The sequence below is a fragment of the Lactuca sativa genome, chromosome 7 (assembly GCF_002870075.4).
Source record: "Lactuca sativa cultivar Salinas chromosome 7, Lsat_Salinas_v11, whole genome shotgun sequence".
NCBI classification, from domain to species: domain Eukaryota; kingdom Viridiplantae; phylum Streptophyta; class Magnoliopsida; order Asterales; family Asteraceae; genus Lactuca; species Lactuca sativa.
The window spans coordinates 50,848,133-50,866,613 of record NC_056629.2 but is presented as its reverse complement, the minus strand read 5'-3'; the positions used below and the strand labels follow the sequence as shown (position 1 = coordinate 50,866,613).

At 34.7% G+C, this 18,481-nt stretch overlaps 1 protein-coding gene across 1 annotated transcript; it reads right to left on the bottom strand.

Moving 5' to 3' along the window:
- Positions 1 to 117: 117 nt before the first annotated feature.
- On the bottom strand, positions 118 to 4,991 carry LOC111905100 (phosphoinositide phosphatase SAC4). Its single transcript, XM_023900780.3, has 15 exons — positions 4,178 to 4,991; positions 3,496 to 3,700; positions 3,246 to 3,411; positions 2,852 to 3,151; positions 2,594 to 2,781; positions 2,418 to 2,515; positions 2,205 to 2,338; positions 1,998 to 2,126; positions 1,593 to 1,908; positions 1,403 to 1,524; positions 1,201 to 1,314; positions 951 to 1,118; positions 773 to 889; positions 612 to 699; positions 118 to 512 (listed from the first exon to the last, which is right to left on the bottom strand). Exons 1-15 carry the CDS (start codon positions 4,349 to 4,351, stop codon positions 405 to 407), a joined length of 2,427 nt encoding a protein of 808 aa, XP_023756548.1. The 5' UTR covers positions 4,352 to 4,991; the 3' UTR covers positions 118 to 404.
- Positions 4,992 to 18,481: the final 13,490 nt, after the last annotated feature.

Sequence of the window (18,481 nt, the reverse complement as noted above, 5' to 3'; positions counted from 1 at the left end):
AGACAATTAAAGGAAACAAAGAAACATAAGACAAACAAAACAAAACAAACAGTTGAAATAAATTTCTCACAAGTTAACACAATTAAAGCAAAAAAAATGGCTCAAAGAAACTTGATGTGAAAGTAACATAACTTATATTTTATATATGGTTGTTAAGAATCAGCTTCCGAAACAAACATCGTATCTCCTATACCTCATCATAGTAGTGATACATTTATATTTACAAAACCAACCCACCAACAACAGAAACTTTCACTATTGACCCTGGCCTCTTTTTCTCTCTCAAACTATTGCATAAAGAAAGATGTAGTTTTCAAAACCAGTCCTCCATATTTGATAATTGATATTTCCTCCCATTGAATTGAAAAAAGAATATAACTTTAGAGACCCAATAAGCATCAGTCTCAATGACAAAGAGTCTCTCCATTGTTGACCCAACTCAGAAAACTATCTGAAAATTCCTCACCAACTTCAAAATCATTCGTATCATTATCATCAGCATGCTTGCTCCCCTAAATTATATATATAAAATAATACCAATTTAAATTAGAATTTGATTTTTTTTATTCATAAAGAAAACTATTTCTATGTATGCTTGTGATTTGACTGACCTTCATGCTGGATTCACTGGTGGAAGGAGTTGTTTGTGCTACAATTTCATTCTCAGCTGCCACTGAAGAAGAGTTTTTGAAAATCGATCTGCAAAAAAGAATTATTTTATTTGTAAATTGTAATTCATAAAAATATGGAATATGATTTGATAAAAGAACACCTGTCCATAAACTGTTGTTCACATGAAAGCCAATCTAGGTCAACAAAGTTTGAGCAGTCAAAGGAGTCACATTTCTCATGATCAAATGATCCATCTTTAAAGTCACCAAAAGCCTCCCTGCGAAATGACAAATTAGCCCTTGCTTTTTACACACTAAAATACACACACACACACACACCTTGAGTACTTCAAGCCACTTCCACATGCTAATACATCTGGTGTAGATTCAGACATCATTTTGTTTTGATCAGAAGAAGCTAAACTCTTTCCAAGACTAGAGCTTGAAGGAGGCAACTTGCTCTCACGTATAATATTTCCATCTGATAATGATTTCTTATGCAATGACCTAATAATACACCAATAATAATATAACATCAAAAAAAAAATGTATAATAATAATAATCTTTTTGTCAGATATTCAGGTTTACCTCCTATCTTCATCCACAATTGATTGTCCATTCCCATATACAGTAGAATACTGCTCTGGATCGACTTCCCACACTTGAGGTTTCCCATCTTGTGGCTGAAAGTGCCCTAAAAATCTGATTAAAATGAAAAGGAATTAGACAAATGGAGGAAAACCCTAATCTTTAAATAAAGAAAGTGACTTTGTTTAGTTACTTTACTTACACATTTATAGCATTTTGTTTCTCTGCATCCATGTATGCATTGTTGTAGTACCTTTGAAGAGTTCTAAAAAACTCCTGTGATTGTGTTGCAGCTTTCCATTGTCCCCTTCTCTCAGAAAACACCTATTATTATTCAAACATTTTGTTACAATTTTCTAACATAAAATAATTTTTCAGATTTGTAAACATACCTTGTTATGTGCAGCTGAACCACCATATTGATGAGCAAGAGTGTCACCCATTCTCTCATAAAATCCCATTAATTCTTCTGCTAAAGGATCATCAAGTTCAAGTTTTGAAGAAGTTATTGCTTCTAAAGCATGGAGTTGATGTCCTAAAGCAGCTAAACCATATGCATATTGTGCAACATTTGTTCGATCCAAACAATCTATGCAATTTGTCCTTAAAATCCCTTTTTGGAACATTGCTGCTCTAACAAAGTTGTTGTTATCTTTTTCCACACAAAGTTTTTCTTTTTCCTTCTTCACATCATTGCCAATTTCATTTCTGTTTCACCCATTATCAAAAAAAAAGGAAAAACTTAAAAGTTGCTAAGAAATTGTTACATGGATTGGAATTTGAAAGTAATAACTTACTCAAAATATGGCCATCTTAAGCACCCATCGGGTTTATATTCTGGTATAACTTGACAGTAGAAGAAACCGGTCAAAGTCAACGCGTAAGAAGTCAATCTTCCTAAAATTAGCAATGCATTTGTCCCTTTGCTGGAAAAAAGAATAAATGAATAACTTAATATTACCATTAATACAAATATACAGGAAATAAAAAGGCAACTAATTAACCTTCTAGAATGTTTGTGAAGATCCCAATGAAGAAATTTGAGACGTTTTTCTTCTGATAGATCTTTATTAATAGAATTAATTGCATTAGCAAATTCAGTACGAAGGATTGACTCTCGAGGCCTTCTTTCATTAGTCTGTTGAAAAAAAAAAGAATATAATATCATACAGAAATAGAAAAAAAAGATTATAACCATATGATATTGAAAATGTTACCTTTATTAGGTTTAATATAATGATGGGGTTTCCATATCTCTTTACAAGATTCTGAAAATGAAGTCTTGTAGCTTCATAGTTTTGATCCCTCCTTGACACTAAAAGATTAATGTCATTCAATAGAATATATATATTAACTAATAATTTAATAGAAACTGATTAATATTTAATCATACACATAATATCAGGCTTAATATTGAGGCGTGAAGTTTCTTGAGACCAAAAAAGTGGAATAGATCCACGATTTTGTACAACAGAGCTGATTTTCATAGGAGATCCTTCTGGAACATCTTCAATCAAAATTTGCTCTGTTTCTACATCATTAGCAACTCTTCCTTCCTCATTTACCCCTCGTTTTAAGTACCTATATGAAGTAATTTACTAAAATGCCCTCAAGAATATAAAAGATGATTTAAAAAAAAAAAAAAGCTAACCGGGTCCCAGCATAATGGCGTGAACGTCTTGAAATGAGAGTCAATCTGAAGTCACGTCCAGATATTGAAAGTTTATCTTGTTTAAAAAAACCATAAACCAAAGCCACTGTCCACATAGTATTTTGGAGGGAATTTCGGGCCCCACGGGTTAAAAATTCATTCCAGACAAACATCGTCTCATAAAGAACATTTCCTGTTTCATCATTACAACTGTTCTTCTGAAGACTACGCATGATATTATACGAATAGCTGAAAAAGAAGTCCTTTGTAAGATCCACCATGGACAGAAGCTTCTTGTATCTACAACAAGAAAAAAAAAACATCAAAACAAAGTACAATAAGTCAATAATGAATGCAATGTTACCAATGTATGAAGGAATTAAAAAAAGATTACCTATTTTCATGTCTCCAAGTAGTTAAATTTATCTGAGTTACAGAATCAGATAGGGCTATCATTTCAGTCTTGGAGATTGCATATACTATATGGCCACCAATTGAGCCAATTGGTCTTCTTTGTGTAATTAGCAACATGTAATATGGTCCAAGAAATTTAATGAAACCTAAAAAAAGATAGAAGATCAATAAATGCATGATGTGAAACGTGTATATGTTTGAAAAATATATGTGTATATGTATATACATACCAACAATTCCATAGCAAGTGGTGATGAATTTGAGTCCACCTGTGGATTTATTACCCTCATGGATCCTTCTTAAGAGTTCAGAACATTCACATTCTGTATAAGTTGTTGAATCCTCACGGATGCTAAGCTCAGAAGTCTCTAACCTGTCAATTTTTAATACCCTCCAGTATCTGCGACTCTTGTCTCTTCCTACCATGTAATATTTCTACCCCAATGAGGGTAAAAGAGGAAAATTGGTAAGTTGAAGAACATACATGGGCGAGTTAGGAATATAGAAATACATAAATCTGTTCTGTTTCCATATCTATCATGTAAACAAAAATATTTGTAATCCAAGAAGCAGAGGCACTATGTATGCAAACATGGGTGTGAAAATGAAGATACATGTAGTAATTACCAAAGATATGTGACATGCCAACAATGAAGACTAAGGCATACATATTTGCTAATGGGCAACTAAAGGACTATTAAAGTGCCATGAGTATTGCAGGAAGTTCATAAAAGAATACAAGGTTGATTTCTTATTAGAACAGGAATGGACATCATTCACGTCAAACATGATCATGAGGAAGAGAACATAGGAATAAGTAAGCAGAAGGAATGGTTTGACTTCTGAAACAGTTCAAAAGGGAAACATTAGCAGATCATAGCAAAAAATGAAACACAAGTGGTAGAGAGATACCGATCGAGTCTCGTAAAGCCTGAATTTTTGCAGAAAAGCAAGTGGAGCAGCCACCGGGGAGGTGGATGGTTCATCAAGAGGAACATTAGACTCGCTTTCTGACGCGGGCATTAAAGAGAAGCATGGTATTGGTTCCTCAAAAGGAGGGGAGATATGCTCATTATCTGTCGCCATTGTTATTACTATCAGATGCTTGTCCAATCCAGATCCGAGCCTCCTCCTCAGGGCTCGGTTCGAAAAATCAAATCAGAAGAGCATTCAACCCTGCGGCTGTTTAATTATATATAGACTCTGCCCAGTAACAAAACCCCGAACACATGGAGTTTGGTTGCTTCAGATATAGCATTCCTTTCCAACTTTATAATTTTTTTTTTACTTCTCCAATTCTCTCTCTTCCATTCACGATTACGATCTAGCCTGCGAAGATGTCGGGTACTCCTCCCGGTAGTTCTGTATAGCTTGTGATTTCGTTTTGTTTTGTGTTTGTGGTGGTAAACAGATACCAATAAAGGGTTTTTAATCTCGGAACAAACAAAAAGATTGGCGGTGGATAAGAAGGTGGTTCGAATTCGAAATCAAGATAAAATTAATCACCATAGAGGGATATGAAATAGTCTGAAAGATTGGTATATGATCAGGGTTGAAGAAATTGCAAAGATATGACCTTTCTTGAGTGTATTACCGAGGATTAGGTTGAAGAAACGGAGGAGAGACAGGGAGGAGGGGGGATGTCGGAGTGTTAGAGAATCAGATCCACGGGGAGGGGAGGGGAGGGACAGGGGAGGCTAAAGATCTATAATGGAAACCACAACCTGGGGTTGTGTGGCCGCACCGTCCTCTCACGATTCAACCCCAATTTTAAAATTATTGTTTATATAAAAATGTCTTGATTTTTTTATAAATTATTTAATGAACATTATTATCTTTTACTAAATCAAAACAATTATTGTTATAGTTAGGACTTTGGAATTTGGAGTGAATATAAAGTAAACTTGACAAAATTATTTGGTTTCGTTATTATGTTGAGATTATATGTTGGGTTCTTGTGGTTTTATTTATTGTTTGGTTGGTTTTTTTTTTTTTTTTTCTGGTGTAATGATATTTATGTTTTTTTTATTATTTATTTTAGATTTATCATTTACTTAATTTTAATATATTTAGAAATAAATTTGTTTTGTTCATCAACATACAACTCAAGAACATAAATTCCAATACATTTTCATATGTGAAATTTAGAAAAAAAAAAGTACAAAAAGAGTTTCAATTTTTACACATGAAGTGGCAAAAAGTTTAACTTTTCTTTTTTTTGGTAAAAACCCTAAGTTTTTTGGATAATCCTTCATTTTTTAAAATGAAAGGTTTTTATTTTGAAAACTTATGGTTTTTACCAAAACAAAAACTCATGACTTTTGCCAACAAATCGTATAAAACTTGGGATTCTTTTGGTATTTTATACAAAAAGTCTCAAGTTTTATATGTTTTGTTGGCAAAAGCACTAACATTTTGTTTTGGTAGAAACTATAAGTTTTCAGAATAATTTCATTAAAAAATAGGGATGATTGACTGATGGTCGAATAAAAGGTTAAAAATGAAAGGTTTTCAAAAAAATTATGGTTTTTACCAACAAAAAAAAGGTAGGGCTTTTGCCAACTTTGTGTGTAAAATTTAAGACTTTTTGAATTTTGCCGGATTATTAGATAAATATTTATTCTACCTTGTATAATGTTACATAAAATGGGTTCGAAAATAGGTTATAATTAAGAATCTAGATTTTTCCAAGTATCATAAAAATAAAAAATAGTAAACTACATTAGTTGAGCGATCTAAGTTAGTTTGTCTCACGACTGATGTGGGAGGTTAGTTACACGACGCTAGCAATATTTTGGATGTTTCAAGGTTTGAACCATGAACGTATTGTGTGGAAATATGCACCTCAACCACTAAGGCCTCGTTGTAATGGCTCAAGTATCATGTTTGTTTATTTTCATGTCTTCATCATCATCTTACTACTTTGTACGACTCCTAACACATGACACAAATATCCATTCAATATATTTTGTACGATAAGACTACTATACATTTGAATAATTAATAATGGAATAAGTATAACACCAGTCCCATTAAATGTATTCAACTTAAGGCATGTTGGTGCTTTCGTCTTAGAGTCATCATTAAGCCAAAGTTAGGTTACATATCGATGAAAAACCTAAAGATATATTATCATTAGTCATGAGAGTCATTACTTAACATAGTTGTTTAAGTATAAGCATCATTGCTAGTATCTAGTTCACTAAAAATCATTCTCTAATACCAACGAAAACCATTCTTATGGTTATTTTAAAATACCATTTAAAAAGAATACAAATTTTTTTAAACTTCATAAAATAGTGGAGTTCTTGTTAGGATTGCAAAACAACAAAATCGTTATTTTAAAGTAACATATAAGGAAATGTCTACCAAAGAAAAGAAAACAGCATGATAGTCTATATTATAGTTTATTACTTTCAAACTGATAGTGATCCCTAATGCCTCCCCAAGTCCTCTTCTTCTCCGTGATAGTTTATATTATGGCCACTTGCCTAACACATGTTGAAATAGTATGTTAGGCATGAAAAGTCAAGTGAATCACAGATGAATTCCACACTCATATATATAATCCATCACATTTATATAGTTTATAGGAAACAAACGCATTCATCTTTTTCTCTTTAAACGACTATTCATCCTTCAAAACACACAGGTAGGTATATATTACATGTAAAAGTTGCATACTTAAATAAGTTTAACTTAAAAAGTACATTATACATAGATAAATGCAATGTATGATATTAACTTAGAAAACACAATCCAAGTCATCTCATCATATTCATCACTCATTTTTAGGTAGCAACTAAGTAAAACATGTTACCATAAAGCATGCAAATCAAATGAACGCTCTAAGTCATTTTCAAACCGGGTAACACATGAACCACAACCATATGTGTCGCACAAGGGTTAGCAAGACCCAAGCATCATGAGACGTTGTAGAATGTCATCACAATCATCATTTTCGTTCTCTAGATATCTAATGATATCTAAGTGTTCAGGACACTCCAGTCAAGCCATCCATACCCAAATGTAAATGAATATAACATGATAATGATTTATTCATCTTAAATGTCCTTCAAAGTAATAAAAACACTTAAAATGTGTCCTTTTCCTTGAAACTCTTTTCACAAACCAATGTTTGTATGGTGCATATATAAGGGCACAAGATAACTATATGTACATAGTATATGATGTGTATATATATATATATATATATATATATATATATATATATATATATATATAATTAGAAGTACGATGTTATATGGGAAATATGCAATAAAATACTATGTAAGGTTGTACAACTTATTTGTCTTCCTTGAACTTAACATGTGGCTATGTACGAACTAGGAAAAACCTCATACGACTGTACCAATACACCCAAGGGAAAAAATTGAACAAACATGGTGGTTTTGGAACTAATTTGATACCAATCCCTATAAATCATCTATGAACTTAATTTTAGTGGCTCAAAGTGACCAGAATTGATGTTAACGATTAGAAACAATGCCATAATACTTTCCTAAATCCAATCAATGATTTTGATGGAGATTTCATTACTATTAGTCTTAAACTCCAATTTAACAATAAGAAGGAATAAAGATTTACCATTGATGATAGTCTATAACTTTGATGGAAGGTTTTTAATGCCCTTTATTAATCAAATCACCTAATGGTTATCTAAAGTTCACTCACTTCCTCTCTAGTCTAACGATGACGGCCAAGTGATAAAACCTATCAGGGTTTTAGCCTATTATTCCCATAACTTCACAACTAAGCCACTAAATTATATATTTTTTAAGGTTTTATCTAAAAGCTTAATTTCCCTTCCATTTTTTTCGTGAGTAAGTTTTATTTTATTAACAAATCATTGCCAAATGCAAAGTAACCGCACTAAAAGGTCCAACAAGAAAAATAGTAATGTACTTTGACCATTGCACACCTTAAATTCCATTATTTGGGAAGTCTAATTCACATCTTTATTCTTCAAACACCTATACCTAATTTTATAATTAATTTTCATGAATTAAATGGAGTTGATAATAGATAAGGATTAAATATTTATCCCTCAAATATTGGTGTTACATAAGGTATTGCCTATACATTTCAACAAATGTGTCTCTTAATGCACGTGTGTCACACCCCAAAACCATGAATGAACTGACTCATTGTATGTTTCATTGTTCTAGAAATAGTATTAGTATCTTCGTGTGCTACCCCTATGGTAACTTACTAGTGATGTAACTGGTACGCATGAACATGGAAGTATACCCTTGCTACCCAAGGTGTTGAATGGACTGGAAGAACCTTTATGACTATATATGTACACATGATATATAACTAATATTTAAACGACCTTTGGACAGATGCCCGATACCTCACCAGACCACATCCCAACAGGGGAAAAGGAAATAGAGCGGCTAGCCTTCCTAAGTCCTTTAAACATTGCTTATATGACTATACATACATAGGCATGCATTTGATAATAAGTATAACAGAGCTTAAGTAAATGTATTTGATAAGTATAAGAATGTGTAAAACAGTTTGAAGCAAAACAGTTTGAACAGTAAGAAAATCATTGGTTTTGTAGTTATTAATCACATGTGATTGATGTAATAACTATAAGTATTCAACTTGTATCCCCCCCCCCCCATAAAGCATTTAAAAACATTTAAACCATTGATTAAGGGGTATGAACTCACTTGTAGTGAATGGTACGGATGAACTGAAGATGTAGGATTGCTAGGTGTCAAGTGAAGTCCTGAACAGACTCTATGATCCTAGTTAACATATAATCACACATATATGTACCCAATTAGTCTTAAACTACTAATTGAAAATGTTAAGACCTCCTAGAACATGCTAAACACTTTATATAAGTGTTATTGTGTAACATCCCAAAAATACGAGCCAAAAATTTCATTTTTAAAACAGGTACTTAGCAAAACATATAGGAATAAATCATTCAACGATCGTATCATTTCACAAAAGATGTTGCATGTCGGAAAAACATTGTTATAAACATAAAAGTGTCAGAGTACAATTCCCCAGGAAGATATCATAATGCGGAATACAAAGCATGTGTGTGATGTACCGCTACCGTGCCAACTCCTTCCCCTTCGAAGAAGAGGTACCTGAAACCAAAACTGAAAATTGTAAGCACAAAGCTTAGTGAGTTCCCCCAAGATACCGCATACCATACAATCACATATCATGCATACTGTCGGGCAATTCTGGGGTGCCCGACCTACCCGGTACGACCATTCTGGGGTGCCAACCTACCCGTGTCAAGCCGTTCTGGGGTGCTGACTACCCGTGTCAAGCCGTTCTGGGGTGCTGACTACCCATTGGTCCTAACAACTGATCCACGCGGACTATTTCACACCCTACTACTACTATCACATATATCATAACATAACACATTATCAGACATATTTGGGGTGTCCGATCTACCCTTCGGTCCTAACGACCGAAACTTGGGGACTATTCCCTCCTACTACCACTATCCCATATAACATATTATGCTAGCATATACACATATTATCACATACTGTCGGACATATTTGGGGTGTCTGACCTACCCTTCGGTCCTGACAACCGAACTCTACTACTATCACATATACATATCATGCCAGCATATAACATATAAGGTAGTAGCAAACCTAGATGTTATCACAAAGACAAACATCTAACATACAACTCCTACTGGTGGGCCGACATTGTGGTCGTAGACCCACCGCTACTGGAAGGTAACTCACCTAAAAGTAGTTGTTGATCGGTGTGGGAACTAACTGTCTTCTGCTGCTGCTGCTCCGGAAATCCTCCGGCTAATAATTCCCACAAAACACTTAGTCAAATACTGCTAACCGACCTCAGGGTAAAATGACCATTTAACCCTAACCAACCAAGAGTCAAAGTCAAAGTCAACTGCCAGTTGACCTGACTCGCCGAGTCCATGCGAGCAGACTCCCCACTCGCTTCCAGATCCTTATCCGAACATCCTTTATGAGGATCTGGGGTTTCTGGGACTAACGGAACACGTTAGATTGCTAATCCTACGTGAAAACACGAAGGGTTGGACTTCTGGCACTTAAACCCTTCGTACATAATAACAGTTCATGCAACTCGCCGATTTTGAAGAACAACTCGTCGAGTACCAGGCAATCTTCATAGGACTCGCCGAGCTGTTCATCCAACTCGCCGAGTCTAAGGCTGTATTCATAGAACTCGCCGAGTTCCACCTTGGGACTCGCCGAGTCCCTTGACCCATTTCCCATATGAGCCAAATCTGAGACATGCAACTCTTCAAAACCACATATCTAAGATCGTAGGGCATGCTTAACACGTAAAGTTGCAAACTTTACATGCATGTATGGCCCTATAAGCTCAAAATGGAATTCTAAGCTCTTTAAGAGGTCATGCATTCCATGGGGTCCTTAATCACTTCAACCACAACAACTTTATGCTTCTAACACGTCCATAAAGTCTAGATCTGAATTCCTTTCGGATTATTAAGCACAAACACATGGAGTTTGGTGTTTTAGGGCTTGCAAACCACCAAATTGGGACAAAATGGGATCTAAGAACTATAGATCAAGGTAGAGACTTTACTACCTGAATCAAAGCTTCTCCCAAAGTAGATTTAGGATCTACTCCCTCTCTTGCACTCCTCAAACTCTTCTCTTCTTCTAAGCTCCAATTCCCTTCACCAAGCAAGGACTCACTCACAAGCACAAAATGGGGGACTAGGGACTCTCACTACAGCTCTCTGGAAGTGTTAAGGACAAGGGGCTGAGTTAATGTGCTTAAATAGGGTGACAATGCTCGGGTTAGGGTTTTTGCCCAAACAGGGCCTACTCGCCGAGTCCACGGCTCGGACCCTGTGTCCCATCTCGCTCCTACTCGGCGAGTTGGGCCTTCAACTTGCCAAGTCCAAGGCAAAATGCAAAAATTAAGAATTTTAAAATTACAAGAAGTACGTACCGGGAACCAGGTGCTACAAATATCCCCCATTTATTTTAGACTCCGTCCTCGAAGTCTACTGCTCGATCCTGAAATAGCTCGGGGTAGTGCTCCATCATTTCTTCCACCGGTTCCCAAGTCCACTCTGATCCCTTCTGATGCTGCCATTGCACCTTTACGAGTTCCACCCTCTTGTTCCTAAGATCCTTCGACTTCCGGTCAAGGATTGCGACTGGGCGCTCAATGTAATTCAGGCTGTCATCAACCTGTATATCCTCTAGCGGCACCATCGTTGAATCATCCACTAGGCACTTCCACAGTTGGGAGACATGGAAGGTGCTGTAGATCTGCCTGAGCTCGGCTGGCAGATCCAGCTTATATGCCACCTTGCCCACCCAGGCTACAACCCTGAACGGACCAATGTATCTCGGGCCCAACTTGCCCCGCTTCCTGAATCGAATGACGCCTTTCCAAGGCGACACTTTCAGGAGAACCATATCCCCGACCTGGACAGGTCTGATCGACGCTTGTCGGCATAACTTTTTTGCCGACTCTGCGCAGTCTGAAGCCTGCTCCGAACCTGTTAGATTCTCTCGGCCGTCTTGAGCACCACCTCGATGCTCCCCATGACCCTGTGACCAACTTCACCCCAACATATCGGGGTCCTGCACCTCCGACCGTACAACATCTCGAAGGGAGGACGGTCAATACTCGCGTGGTAGCTGTTGTTGTAAACCCTTGATTTTATGGCCGTAAGCTCCTAAGCCTTAGTTTATTTGGTGCTTTGAAGTCTTACATGTCCCTTAGAAGTATTGCTACTTGATGGCTTAATCCTTGGAAGAGATTAGGGCACCTTTCAACTCCTTTGAGGATTTTATGGCCCTGTGACCAATTCCCTTAGAGATTACGGCCGTAATCTCTCATGGGTATGGTGTTTTTGGTGATTTCAAGTCCCTAATTTAACTAGGAATGAATCTAGGCTAGTGTCCAAGGCTTATGGAGAGTTTAAAGCACACTTTGGCCCTTTTGTTTGGAGTTCACGATCCAAGAACTTCTTGGGCCGTGAACACCTTACTATTGGTGTTCTTGGGGTGTTTTCTAGTCCTACATACATTAGGATACGAGTCTAGGCCAGTTTCATTGCAAAAGGAAGGGACTAGGGCACTCATTTGTCCCTTAAAGAAGGGTTTACGGTCCAAGATGTTCTTGGGCCGTAAACTCTTTGATCTTGTTGTTTTGATACGATTTCTAGGTTATTAGACACATATTAAGCTCTCTAATACACTTAGATAGAAGTACTCATGATTTGGGGCGAAAGGCTGAAGATCCGTGAGAGAGAATTTGGCTTTTATCTACTTGGAAATGTAACAAATGAATAAATATGGCTAAGAACCATATATATACCCCTGGGGTTTTTGGCAGAAAATATTTTATTCAAGCAATGAACTCTAATATCATAGAGTTTTGGAATAACAGAGTTGCACAAAACCCTAGTGCATCCTCTCTCCTGATATCTTTTTAAGTGTAAATCCTGAAATACTCAAACTTATACTAAAAAGTCTGAAAATTTACTGCAACTGTTCTGACTTCTATTGACTTGATATTGTTTGTACAGAATAGAAATTTCGGGTTGTCACAACGTGTCATACAAGCCACACTTTCAATCCTTGATAATTTATTTAGTGTCTAAAGGGACTATCGATTGAGGCCTACATCTCACACTATTCTTTCTATACACCCTTACTATATACTTACACCCTTACGGTCTACTTTGCCACAAATTAGGTGTCACTTGGACTTGACTTTCTACCTCTAAATTTAACATATTTCTTAGTGACACCTTGATTTATTAGTCCTTTAAGAAAATAACAATATGTCTCTTCACTCAAGTGCGTAAGTCGAGTTGGGTGGCCAATGCGATTACTAGAACTAGTTGGATACATAACCTTTTTTAGAGCTTCCACATATATGTATATATATACACACAACTACTGTTACAATATATACAACATTAATTTTACAAGACGCCCCTATCAAACACCAACAAACTAAAATATGGAAATAAAGATATAGTTTGTTCATGAAAAAAATGTGTGTCACTGATTTCCGAGCTTTTCATGTGCCAACCAAATTTTAGTATGTCGATATCTTTATGATGCTTCCTCTTACAACATTTCTCATGGTTTAGGTCTTGTTAGAATGTTTGGACATATACAAACATGGGCGGGGGTGCTAGCCAAAATATACTTATGTGTAAATATATGTGTTACCATAAATAAACTCATAATTGATATAAAATAAGTAGAAAACAACTAGGGTTTTATTATTAATAGAAAAGTAAGATACAATGAAATGAAACAAGACTATAAATATGAAATAAAACTAGATTTAACGTAGTTAAAAGGATAAAAAAGTGTCACACCCCCAAACCAGGATGGCGGAAACGTCTGGGGGTGGATAACTTCATGAACAATATCACAACATAATGTACAATAGTGATCACAGCAAACACAACCATCATAAAATATAATTGATAATGTTACATTGTTTCCAAGTATTGTATGTTTCAAAATCAACTACATTATGATGACAAAATGAATAGTACGACGTCGTAACGTCCCATCCTCAAAAGTCTTGTGACTACTTGTTTAACGGTTTCATGAGAATACAAGTAATTTTGAAAAGTGTCAACAATTAAGTTGGTGAGTTCATAAGAGTTTTGTGTGTGAAAAATCAGTAACTCTTTCCTTGTAAAATGATAGTGTTTGTAGTCTTAAAAACCCTAAGTCCATAAATGTATAAGTATTTCTATACTTAAAATAGTATTACGTAGTTTTATTCTTATATAAAACCATTTGAATGCATGTTACCCCGTAAACTAAATGTATCGTTGATTTCCCATGTGATTTATTACAACCATGCTAGAACCGAAGTTGGCATGATGCGACGTTCTTAAGGTGTCGGAATGTTAGACATTTGTCACCCCAAACCTGTCGGTCTAGTTGTAGCTAGCAGCTTAAGTGCGGGATTTTCAGTCCCGGATAGATCTATACACAAGTATCACGCTCTCTTACCGAGATTCTGGTTATAATTCAGGACTTTGGTGTGACTCTGGTAGGTACGGTGAAGACTTTGTCTCACATAATTGTTTCAACAAGTTTACGTTTTGGTGTAGTGAAAACCTTTTTATGTGTAAATATCACTTTTCCATAATATTAATATAGTGTATAATACTTATATACTTTTATATAATTATTTGTCTTGTCCCAAAATGTTATAATAGTGTTAATGACCCATAAACTACACCTATTATAGATTATTATAAATATTTTGTTATACCTATATATATATATATATATATATATATATATATATATATATATATATATATATATATATATATATATATATATATATATATAAGTTAACATGTTTAGATGTTCATAAATAACATATATTATATATCTAACACAAGTATATGAACTATTAGTATGATAAGGTTAGTTTTTAGTTTTTGACTTTTTACGTCATCAAACGATAAATATTGAATTATAAACTTTGTGAAATTTAATTTTAACTTGTTGTGAAGTTTAATTCAAGCTAACCTTATATGTTTAAAACAACATATTTTAGGTCAAATCTCACAAAAATGGTACCATAACCTGGTTATGACCATTTTTGTTAGAAAATCCTAATTTTTACATAAAATGATAGATTTTAGGTTTTCTTTTTGTAAAACCAAATCATTGGTTGTAACGCCCGTAGATCTGGGCTAGTCAATTTAGAGGCAATAGTCATTAAAAATGAGTTTTTAATGGTAGATTATTTAGAAGGAATAATCTTAACCAAGTTGTAGAATACGTCTCAAAGGTTCCGTACATATAAAGAACATTGAAATCCGAGTTATAACGAAGAAGTTATGGTTCGTCGAAGTTTTATGGCAAAACCAACACGACACCGGGAGACGTAAATAGTGAATTTACGATGGATGACTTTTTAGCCTTAGAAATCTAAACAAAAGTTGTAGTATACATTAAACCGAGATAGAATGAGAATTAGCCTTAGAAATCTACTTTTCGAGCGCGGCAAATTCGATACTGTTTTGTAAATCCGAGATAGAATGAGAATTAGTCAACGAGGTCTAAATGAAAGTTGTAGTACTCATAAATACCAACGCATGGATATAAATATCGACAAAAATGGAGATCGTATGCGAAAGTTATGGACGAAGCTTAGTCTCTACTTTTCGAGCTTGGCGAATTCGATACAGTTTTTGTAAATATGAGATAGAAGGAGAATTAGCCGACGGGATCTAAATGAAAGTTGTAGTACTCGTAAATAGAAATGCGTGTATATAAAGAACGTAGAAAACGGAGCTCATACGCGAAAGATACGGACGAAGCTTGGAGACTACTTTACTATAAAATTCCTATAAATAAGAGATGAACTCTTCATAATTTCTTCACACCATAAGCCTTTCTTTATCTCTCTAACTTCTCTCTAACCTCCCTAAACCCCTCCCAAGTCTAGGGAGCCTCCCTAGCACGAGAAGAAAGCCCCGAATCGCCCGACGGCTTCGAGAAGAAAAGCTTTCGGCTCGGAAACGCTGCTCCAGCGAAGCCCAGTTTATAATAAAAACCCGCTGTAAGTGAGCTACGCCTACACTATATTTAATATAACTTTTATTTAATTATAGTAACATTATTAGGACCTTAAAATAATTATTTGGGCTATTATTATGAGTTATATTGAGTGTTATTTAACGCTTATATAATAATAATAATAATAATAATAATAATAATAATAATAACTAGACTATTAATTAGTCGCGGTTAACGTTAAAAACTAAACCCTAGTGGTATTGATACTAGGTTTTGTCGAGGAAAGTTGTTTTGAGATAACGAAGCACTGTCTGAGTTCGGAATCACCACCTAATCAGGTGAGTGCATGGTCCCTTTCATCTTACACATAGATATGAAGTATTTTATATAAATTACGTGCTATGTGTGCATATTATCTGAATACTTGCTGTCTATGATAGATGAATGATTTTATACATGTTTTAAATGATTTAAATATATATTTATTTTATATCTACAAATATGTTGGGATAAAACATGGGTAGATGAAATAGTTGGTGTGTGGTGAAATAAAATGATGAGAGACAGGTGATGATAATTAGGTGATGGATAGGTGATGATGAATCGGTGATGTAGGATGAAAGATTCTATAACCTTGTCCGGCAATTTGGAGATGGAGTCATCTAATAGAGTATAGATGGCGACCACGGACTATTCTAGACAACCTGTGGAAACACCAACAGACTTACAACCTGTAGGTGATGAATTACGAGTCCAGGTGATGTTGTGACTGTATATTCATGTGATGATGCTCTAACCCTTACTATGAATTACGAGTTCAGGCGATTTTGTAACTACATATTCATGTGACGATGCCCTAACCCTTGTTGGGCACGTATTGAGGGAGTAATCCCTGAATCAATATTGTCTATGCGATGTAGGCGATGATCCTTAGGGAGAGTCCTTAGGAACAAACATATAAGGAAATGCGATGTAAGGAGATGAAAGGTAAATATGATGTAGGAGACGATCCTTAGGATAAATCCTTAAGGAAGGTACTTAGGAATAAGGAAGATAATGGGGATGGGTAATTGGGTTAATTGTTTGATGATTAAACATAATAATTATATTATTGTGGGTTGAAAACCTTGTGTACTCACCAGGTTTTCCAACCTGACCCACTCAGTTTACTTGTATCACAGGTGACGAGGTGAAGTTACATTACACTGAGAGATTAAGGAGATACAGATCACTAGTGTAATTGAATGTAAGTTCTATTCATGCTTATGTTTCTGTATTGAAGATGACATCCCAAATGTTTTAAAATGAATAAAAATACACTTCTTCGGAAATGCTTTGATAATGAAATTATCATGTTTTTCTGGGAACAAATTTCGCAATGTTTTTATTAAAAGAGATACTCTGATTTTTATAAAGCATAAACAAAATTGGTCTTTTCTGACCGTGAAAATGGGGATGTCACAGTGGTATTTATAACTAGCTTCATAACATATGTCTAAAATAAAATATTTTGATTTATATCCCACAAAAGTGGTGTAATAACTTAGTTATAATCATTTTTTCTAGAAAAGTCATATTATGTTCATAAAAACCCTAGTTTTTATAGTTTTGGTTTTATGACTTTTTCTTAAGAACATAGAGCATGTTTATACTTATTTTTCATAGATTTGTATTTTAAACAACATACCACACATATATGCTCATAATACTAGGTAATAACATTATTTCATGTAGATAACATTTTTACATAACATGAAAGTAAGCATGTATAACAACTTGTACAATTATCCAAGTTTACTTGTATTCTCCCTCTAAAACTTGGATATAGATGAAAACGAGGGGTATGGACTCACCTTGAGTGTGTTTCTTGGTGGATAAATAGGTGGAAATGAAATATTTCAAGTTAAGAACACTTGAAAATTGAAAGATCCTATGGATATTAACACATATTAATGTGTGTAATTGTAACAAAACTAGTATATATATGTATACAATCACTAGATTAGTAAGGAAAAACTTACCAAGAAATCAAGAACCAACATATGGAAATTAATCTTGAGAGGGAAAACTTGTTATTGAGGATGAGATGAACAAAATGAAGAAGATGGGATGGGGGGGGGGGGGGGTTCAGCCGAAATAAGGAGGGGGAAGGAGGGTGAGGGGGTGGGGTGGGTAGGGGGAAGTAGGGAATGGTTTCTTGAATTTTATATTAAAGAATGGCTCTTTCAATTAAACAATACATATTTTTATAAAATATGTAATAATCATATAAGACAAAAGTGGTTTCTTTAGTTTATTTTTATAAAAGAATGGGTAATTTTTATAAGAGTTGGTGATTTTTTATAAAAAAGTATGGTAAAAATGATGTATAATTACTTAATTTGAATCATCTAAATTCAAATTATCATAAAAATCATTATCATCAAAAATAATAACACGTTACACGAAAGTTATGATGATTCTTAATTCTTTTCGTTAAAGTTTGAGTGTTTAAGTCGGGTATATAATCTGTCGCATTTGGTGACAAATTCACAAAAAATCTGAATATGTAATCTTTGTTATGAATTTGTCATGTAGTATGAGGTTTATAAACTCAACTACATTGTGTTATGAATATTATTTATACCTAAATAATATTGGTGGTTGTCGAGGC